The following is a 9370-nucleotide window of genomic DNA, read 5'->3' as shown; positions in this document are numbered from 1 at the left end:
GCTCTTTAAAGAGGATTTGGGGTTTTTTTTAATTATTTTTAAATAATAGCTTGACAATTTATGCAAATTACATTGTGACCTGTAAAAGATTAACAGTTGCTGTATGTATTTCTTAATTTTCCATGGTACTATTTCTCTGCTTAAGTTCTCACTGACCTTTGTGCCAGAACTCTGAACTCAAGGTACAACCACTTATTTTGATAACAAAAAGATCTGTCAAACTATAGTAGGATATCTCAAGTAAAATAAAAATAAAAAACCCCGAACAACACAAATGTATTTCTCAGATTGATTTTTATTTTCTTACGTATAATTAATATGATTTCTTGATCTGAGTTTCTAACCAAATATTACCATTTAGAAAAAAGTTTTCTGCATCTTAAAAAATTAGCTCTTCGTAGGATTCTTGGGCAGAAATGTTCGGAATATTTTAATGCTTTTTAACTGCCGCTAGTTTGTTCATTCTTCATTAAATATTTACAGTTTCACTTTCATGGCTTCTTCAGGCCAGCTATAGGAGTCAGCCACAAAGCTGTTATAATCGGTATGGTAAACCTGAGAGCGGATGAAAGCTTCTAGGTCCTTGGGCTGAGGATAGGTGGAGGCATTGTTATTCCTGTAGGCTTCTTCTGCAATCTGGAAAGATGCATTAAAATCCTAATTAGTGCTGATAAACTATTTGAGTACATTTAACAGGATTTAAAAGTAGGCGTTAATTCAAAATCAAGATAAGACTTCATCTTCCCAGGTGGCTGACAGTCACCTATATTCACATGGGATCCGGGCTAGTATACAGCAAGTAAGACTAGGAACAGGATGAGGTTTGCATTTAAGTGAGTCTGTCTCATGCTACTTTTGAACAGGATTACGTGTCTTTGCTGTTACAAATACAGTGCTCCTCCTCGCCCAGTAATATCTTAGCTTTTATTGTGCATCGGTGGATAAAATATTCCACAAACCCCAAGCACTGAGCTCTAATTTCTGCTTTTCCATTAGCAGGATACCCTGGTTTGCCATCTTCTCCAAAGCACTGTAAGAAAAGTGTGGTTTCATCAAAGCCTCCATGCTCCCTGCATATTAGAGAAGTTTATTATTTGCCATAGTTCGATAATATATTTCTTAAAGGTAAACTCACGAGAAAAAAATTAGTCCTACACAGTGCACAGGCTTATTTCTAGAGATGATTGGGGGAAGTATGAATATTTGCTTGCTTTTTCCTCACCCAGACCATACCAAAGTGAATCACAGAATCACAGAATCAACCAGGTTGGAAGAGACCTCTGGGATCATCGAGTCCAACCATTGCCCTGACACCACCATGTCAACTAGACCATGGGACTAAAAGTGCCATGTCCAGTCTTTTCTTAAACACATCCAGAGATAGTGACTCCACCACCTCCCTGGGCAGCCCGTTCCAATGTCTAATGACCCTTTCTGAGAAGAAATGCTTCCTAATGTCCAACCTGAACCTCCCCTGGCGAAGCCTGAGGCTATGTCCTCTTGTCCTATCGCTAGTTGCCTGGGAGAAGAGGCATCACAAGTACAGCTGCAACAAAAACGAAGTTCAGAAGGGGCTTGTGCCCACTCAACACATCAAAGTAGCCTCTCACGTTTGAAGAATACCTATGTGAGAAATGTGTATCTTTAGACTGGACATTCATCTATGAAACAAAAGAAGTTTGGCAGACTGGTTTTATGCAGCAGCACTCTTTAGAAAGATCTGCTTCAAACTGTTATTTTGCAAACAGACAAACGCTCCTACTTTGAATGAAAGGAAGAAGGTCTCCTTCCTGCTGTCCTTAGCTCTCTCTTTAAAACACAAATGTTTTAGCTTAGTGAGAAGCTGAGACCCCAAGTTACCGTATATAGATGTCCTTTCTAGGATTAAGTTGAAGCCCAACCTGATTTGAGTGAGAAGCACTTCGGGTGTTTATGTAAGAGTTCATCCTCAGGTCTCTGCACGTTATTATTATGGTTGAATGAGGTCTGAATTTATACCCCACATTTAGTATTCCAAGAAATTTTGAGAGTATTCCTCCCCTGGAAAAGGCAGAGGCCATCGCTAAACCTCTTAGGATGGATAAGCCAGAACAGGTATTTGCAGGAATAAAGTTTCAACAGAGATCAGGCAGAAAGAATTGTTTGGTAACATTTGCCTTTTTTTTTTTGTATTTTATGTAACACACACAAGTAGAGGAGGAATTTCTATCACTGTGTTTCTGCCAAACATGCAGGCAGTTTGATTTTGCCTGAGGAATCGAGGTAACATTTTGACATCTACAGAACAGAGTTATTACTTGCCTAAGAAGACATGAACTGTGAGGATTTTTTTTTTAAAATATACAGGATGAGTGAAGCTAGGGGAACTGTTTCATGCATGAGGGCTCCTTGCTATTCTTTCAAAAGATGCAATAAATGGAATTATTCACAGTAAGGTGACCAAGCCACAAAACAATAATTGGAGAAAAAAAAAGGTCACAGAAAACCAGCAAAATAACCTTCTAAAATGACGAAACCCCTACCTAAAAAACAGAACGAGGGAGGAACTGGGATAAATACATTATTTGAAAGCTTCCTCTTCTCTCCAGGGCAGCCAAATTTCTTGGGAATCTGTGGGTTTAAGTTAGTGACTGAAAATCCATCTGCATCAGCTCTGTATTTGCCAGTGAAAACCAACCAACCGAACAACCCCTGACCCAAACCTGAGCTATGAACTTTTTGTTCCCCTGCAGTTAGTTATTGTGACAGGCTAGAGTAAGGATGGGAACAAAAGTGCCTGGGAATAGGGTGACATTTACTCTCTTGACAGGCAACTGATAATCATGAAGGGCCAAAAGCCTTCATCTGTGCAGCTCACATGGCTGTAAGCCTGGGGACCTGCTTCTAACCGGTGGACAGTACAGTGTGGGTTCTACAGACATAAACACTTGCTATAGTTGCATATCTTTCCTTCTTGTATTTTGATTACATTTACATTTATTAATTAAATTTTGAAACTGCTACCTGTCCGAGATTGATTGATGTAAAGCAACCTCAACCTGTGTGAAGGTGTGTTAGATGATCAAATGCTCAATTATGTAGAGAGCATGGGAAGAAAAGAAGCCACAAAAGGCTGAAATGACTTACCCGCACAGCAATTTTCAGTGACACCTGCTGAATAGTGACTAATGGAGGGTACAGACGACCTTCCTGTAAGTGCTCCTCTGAAACTTGCTGAGCTATTACCTAGAAGTAAAGTAGACATGTTCAACTTGAAATGCAGGCACAGTTGTAGCTTTATTAGACAGTGATCTAGTCTTAAGCAAAGAAATGGTTCCACTTTGGCAAATCACGCAAATACTGATTAATCCACCTAGGCAGTGTTTTTTACAACCAACCTTATCATTAGAAGTAGCTACACAAGAGCTAGAAATTTAGGGAGTTAACCCTTTTTCTCACTCAGATAGTAAGACTTATTCAAGTCTTGAATAAGTCCGTGACACACATAAACTAGCAAATAGTTCACTGTGAGATATAAATTCCAGCCATCAGTTGTACTTGGGTCAAAGACTTCTAAAATTAAAGAAGCACCTGTTATTCTTCTGACAGTTTTCAAGTTGTCCTGCGCAGAGAACAGAGCTGAAACCCTTAAGTGTAAAATGCTTTGAATAAAATTACTAGTGGCTGGGCAGGCTTGTTGTGTGTCCAGCTCACACATCTAGCCTGTATGAGATCATAAAAGTAAGTATGGTCAACCACAGAACGAAGTAAAATAAAAGTAAGATTATCCAGGGTCCTTTAAAGCCCTGCCAGTCACTGCAGTCGCATTTAGAAATAGAAGGTCTAATGTTAAATTCTGGCTTGCTGGGACAGAAAAAAAAGTGCTGCTAGAAAAAGTCTGTCCACTCCACCTGAAGGCTGTATTGGATCTATCATCTCAACCATACCAAATAACTAAAGAAATTATTTTGCTCTTTGCTTGATTTTTCACCAGCCTGACCAGGGGAAACAAGGAACAATACAGAAGTTCTCATGCACATCTGAGAGGAGCGTCTCCTCTGTGTCCTGAATGTGCTTGCTTGGTCTTCCTAGCAAGACTGGAAATATTTTGCAGTCATCTCCAGCAACGAACAGATCAGGAAAGCATGGCAAGCTGGAGCAGTTGGTTTTTACTGTTTCCTCATTGCCCATATGAAAAACCTTCTATTACCATGAGGTGTGAGGTCATTCTCCACAGAGTGAAGAGAGACACTGCTTGCACTGTCTGCTTATAGGCTTCCTTCATCCACTTCCTCTGTTACTACAACAGATACCTTTTAGGAAGCAAAGGGTCCTGGGGTTGCCTGTGGGTCTAAGGATGTTCCTGCTATCATTAGCTAAAATGTGTTTGTCATTTGGGGATCTGAAATAGAAAACAGCATTTCAGGGTGATCTAGATTGGGATTTGCTGAGCCTGAGAATCAGCTGATGCCAGTTCACTACCCTGTCTTCTACTTCATAATCTCTTCTATGGACTTGAAGGTTTCATTTCTTTAACTGCCCACATTTGCACTGTCTAGGGAGCTGCTAGATAGAACCAAATCTAACTATCTTCCAAGCAAACCAAGCACAAAATTCACATATTAAAAATGGCCTGACTTTATGCAGTTTTTAATAGCTACCTCCACTAACATTCTCTACTACAATTCTCAAAACAAATTATTAAAAAAATTAAGAGAGGTCTGCATCAGCAGAATCCAAATTTCAAATTTCTCTATCTTGATTTGGGACAGAAAGGAAATTACTTGGGGGCGGGGGTGGGGGAGGGCGGATGTCACTTGCCCTTTGAACAGCTGGGAACATGTAAACGTCACAAGAAAAGGAGGTTCTTTATACAGTGCAAGCTCATACTTCTTAAATCTGTTACAGTTTATAAGCAGTTTCCACTGATATTTAGTACATAAAGCTTGCTCCTGGAGTGTATCCTTCCATTGTTTAGTTTCATCCAAAAGGAAACCTGTCCCCCTCTCCTCCCAAGACCATGCTGTACTGTGGACAGAGGTGAAGTATGGTAGGGACACCCGGGAGATGTGCTCAAGACGACCATTCTGATGCAAAATAGAAGAGTAAGGTAGAGGCACCCTTAGTGTTCCCATCAGGAGAAATGATACATTCTTGCGCAATTACAGCTTAGATAACAAAAGGTTAAAACCAAATCACTGACTGGTCCAGGAGTGCGGGGATAATACTGCATGATGTAACCTGCAGGGTCACTCTGTGGATGGAAGGAAAACTCTGCTCTGGATAGCGTCTGGTGGAGCCGTGTATGACCCATCAAGAGGTTCATGGAAACACCAGGGAAGTCCAGGAAACACTGTGAAATTAAACTGATAACATGGCCCAAAGAGAAAGCAAGAAGTGCATTCGAGGAACATACTAGGAAGTTACTTGAAACAGAGCAAAACTTGCTTCCTACAGTTCCTGTTGTATGTGGGAAACAGGACCTTATGTACGTTGCTTGCAAACAACTAGAACTCAGTCAGAAGAGATGCCTGGCTATCATTGATCCATCCTTTCCAGCAGAAGTAGGTAAAAAGTTTGTATTAAAGAGCAAACACAATAGTAACTCCAAGTTCAAAGAGAAACAATGTTCTCTTCTGCAATCTACCCAGCATGCTGGTAGGTGTAGTAAGTTTTTCCACTTGGAGTACAAATGCTAACAAGAGCAACAAGAGATTATACTCTTGTTGAGTATAACGAGTAAAGGAAAATTATTTGTTTACATTTTAATCTGATATTAAGAAATCTAGCCGAGAGAAAAACTCACTAGGGGGAGCTAGGACAACGTAAGATCTAGTTTTTGCTTTCCATAATAGCAACTAGGTTATTTAAAAATGTTATGCAGCCCTTTGATAAAACAAGATGTGCATTTGAATGTGTAAAGAGGAGTTTACATCACGAGAGTTTTGCTGTGAACAGTTCAATGGCGCTCTGCAGGAAAGATCAAATCTGAAGAAATCAACAGCAAGTTGCTGTTAGTGTAATGCATCACTGAAAAAAGGTTCAGGAGTAAAGTACTCTGTTTTGTGATGGGGTTGATACAAAGCAAGCCACAAAACATTTGGGGAGTGCTCAAAGTGGGAGAAGTAGCAAGCTTAACTGTACATTTGGCCATATAGATGCCATGCTATTCCTTCTGATATAATCCTGTAACAGCATTAAAAACTACGCAAAAACACAGAAACAGGCATTTCATGTGGTCTCTGAAAAACTCTCCTTGAGAACATCGGTTCAGTAGCAGGGGAAAAAATTATGAATCAACACTTGGAATTATTAAGAAAACAAGAGGCGACACAGAAAATGTAATGACGCCAACGTATAAATCCTCAGTGTAACACCGCTTTGAACGGTGCACATTTTTGCTCTACCCACTTCAAACAAGAATGGGGTATAATCATGAGGGGTATAAAGAATAACAAGGATGATCAAAAGGTTATTTTTTATATAAGGAGACAAAAAATAATAAAATAGACTTGTGAGAAAGAAAGAGAAGACTGAAAGAAAATACAAAAGGCAGCTGAAAGTGAACATTTCTCATGGCACTATAGGGAACCTAAATCATCAGACAGCAGGAAATCGTAAGAGGAGAGTTTCTTTTTCATAATTAAATTGTGACACTAATTGCCAAAAGATGTTCAAATGTATAAACATATTTAAAAAGCCACTAGGCTCATCTAGGAAAGAGAAATCCACGCAGGGATAAAACTTGCAGTGCAGGAAGGCCAGACAGTACAGGCTGCCAGAAGCTGAGAAGCCATTTCAGCAGAAGGATCATTCTGTATTTTCCCCTTATTTATCCTCTTTTCCTCAGCTTCTGCTACCGATTACCTTCACAGAAAGATACTGGGCTGTTTGGATCTTAGGTCCAACCCAGTATGGCTATTTTTGTATTTTAAATTTTAATTAATTCAAGTTTTTAATAGAGAAATTAGCTAAGCCTTATTGCAGCACCTAAATGACAGGCAGCCACGACAGGACAAATGGCATAAAGCAAGTGGGGGCATCTTAGTTTTTGGAGGACGTATTCTCTATAGCAAAAGGATTTAACGGGATTATTTCTGGAGTAACTTAACTGTAGGTCACACATGCCAAGAATATTTCATTAGTTTGTAATTCTCTGTCCCTTTTGTTGTGTTCACTGGGACTTAGAAGAATAGGTAATGTCCCTTGTCATCACAGAGCAATTGCCTGCAATTAAGAGGTATTACAGCTTGCAGTACCTTAGATTTATCATCCAAAATCAAAGTTACATTCTATTTTACTTGGCAGGAAGAAAAGAACACTGAAAGTAGAATTTGTTGTAGTTACAATAAGCTATTTGTAACTTTTATCAGATTTAATTGGAGAGGTGGCAAAGCAAGAAGACAGGAGGTGCAGGCACGCAGCCTGAGCTGCTTATTTTTCATACTTTCCTGTTTCAGGTGAGCTACCACTACAGTCTGAGAAGGTCCCTCTATCTAAAACGCACGGTTTTGGTGCTTTAAATTTTGCAGCATCTTGGACGCTTCCATTTCAAATGGAGAATACTAACCGCTATTCTAAAATGCATGTGAAACTATTTTGATTTCATCTTTTCATTAAAAAAGGCAAGAAACAAAGAAACAAAAAGCACTTTTGCTTTTGCTTTGTACTGTAATTTCAGCTAAGGGCCTTCGCAGCCCTCCCAGCCTTCACACCCCTGACACCTCTGAGATCCATCAGTTGTTGCCTTGCTCAGTAACCAGCCGTAGCTCACCCAAGCCCCCGTCACACACTGCCTCTCACACCAGTAAGAAGATCAGATGTGAACGCTCTCAACTCCAGCCGTATGGCGAGCCCTATCCATTGATCTTGTTGCCAATAGAGACTTTCTATGCAAGAAAAAAAATTTTACATGTCAAACTTTTCTAGGGATTTTACTAGAGGAAGGCAATTACGTAGCAAAACCTTTACCAAAAAAGAAGAGTCAGGAGAGAACCTCTACTTCAAGAGAGAATTTAAAAGCTTCCTCGCAATTTCTGATACAATTTTACTTCCCCGACTGTTACGTTTCTTTGTTCAGTTAAATTTCTTTGTTCAGAACAGATTTTTTTCTGACTTAGTAGACTGCCACTGTCCAATCCACATATGTGCCACCTTTCATCCATCAGCACTCTATATATAGGAACCATTTCACCCAAACCAAAATGAAGCAACTTCTAGAACAAAGTAAGACAACAGTTTAACACAGCAGTTTAGACCAGCAAGCGAGGATCACCATATCCAACTGAAATTACAGGGGAGGATTTAAAGGCAGGCTATAATTATCCAAAGACTTACGAGATGGATCATTGCCCTCCTAAGATGGTTAAAGCCAGTGGAGACAGTCTGGGCTTTTTACTAATTTTAAAAATGGAAATTGTGAATGTCTGTCTTATAGAGGGCAAGCTGCTGGCAAACATTTTTAAAGATGCCATAGTATGCACCTTAAAAAAAACCTTCCAAAATCCAGCAAGGGCAGCATGCAAGTGCCCGCCCTTTAAGAAAGCTTCATATGACATACTGCCATAGGATCACGTTGCCTATCAGTTGCCTCTGAGTGATAGTAAAGGACCATTTTCTTCCCTTTAAACCATGAAGAGGACACAAGGAGCAAGAATCTGGAATGCAATATCCTTTAGAGAAGCTGCAAGAGTTGAGTCAGGTATTCTCACTTCTGCTAATTAGTACAGCTTTTTTTTTTTCTCTTTTTTTTCTTGATTGTTCCATAATAGTTGCTAATTTCATTGCTTTGAGGCTTCCTCTGTGTGCTACCTACACTACCCATGTATTCCCAAGCGTGCTTACACAGCTTCTTTGAAGATTAGGACGCTGCACTTTCATGAAGTTCTAGGGATTGTAATTGGTACGAACTGGACTGGGTAGAAATTACAACTGAAGTGAATCTATGTCAGTTAGAGTTAATTTGGTAAACTGAGGCTAGCCTTCTTCCTTATTTCCATACCCTTTAAACAAAACCAAAAAGCATCAGGCTTTTAATTACTTTGCATGGACATGGTCAGACCATCGTGCACTGCTTAGGGCTTTCTAATCACTGAACCTGGGCTCTCTCTGAGCAGGATGAGCTTGGGAACATATTCTGGGGAGCTGAGTAGCCAGGAGCTTGAGCAGGGATAACCCCTGTCACTCTGGATAGAAGGAAGCTGTGTCCTGTGAGGGTCATTATGTTGATCTTGGTGCCAGCCAAGATCAGAACCAACAGAGGCAATGGAGAAGACAGGAACTCCAGGACAAAGCAGGAACAGAAGGAGAAGGAAAGGGTAAGAGGCAGGAGTGGCAGGGATGCAATGATGCTGTAGTAGATGAGGAGCAAAGATGCTGGACCCAGAAAAAC

General features: G+C 40.1%; 1 protein-coding gene across 1 annotated transcript in view; it reads right to left on the bottom strand.

Annotated features, from left to right (window-relative positions):
- Positions 1-275: 275 nt before the first annotated feature.
- Positions 276-9370, bottom strand: part of ME1 (malic enzyme 1) — a 201805-nt gene continuing 192710 nt past the window's right edge. The window contains exons 13-14 of the mRNA XM_068407936.1: positions 3127-3225; positions 276-636 (exon numbers count right to left, since the gene is read on the bottom strand). Of these exons, the coding sequence (XP_068264037.1) occupies positions 478-636; positions 3127-3225 (258 nt within the window). The 3' untranslated portion in view covers positions 276-477. The remainder of the gene's footprint in view (positions 637-3126; positions 3226-9370) is intronic.

The sequence above is a fragment of the Nyctibius grandis genome, chromosome 1, assembly GCF_013368605.1.
Source record: "Nyctibius grandis isolate bNycGra1 chromosome 1, bNycGra1.pri, whole genome shotgun sequence".
In the NCBI taxonomy this organism is placed as follows: domain Eukaryota; kingdom Metazoa; phylum Chordata; class Aves; order Nyctibiiformes; family Nyctibiidae; genus Nyctibius; species Nyctibius grandis.
The sequence above is the reverse complement of the archived record's forward strand: the minus strand, read 5'-3'. Positions and strand labels throughout refer to the sequence as shown.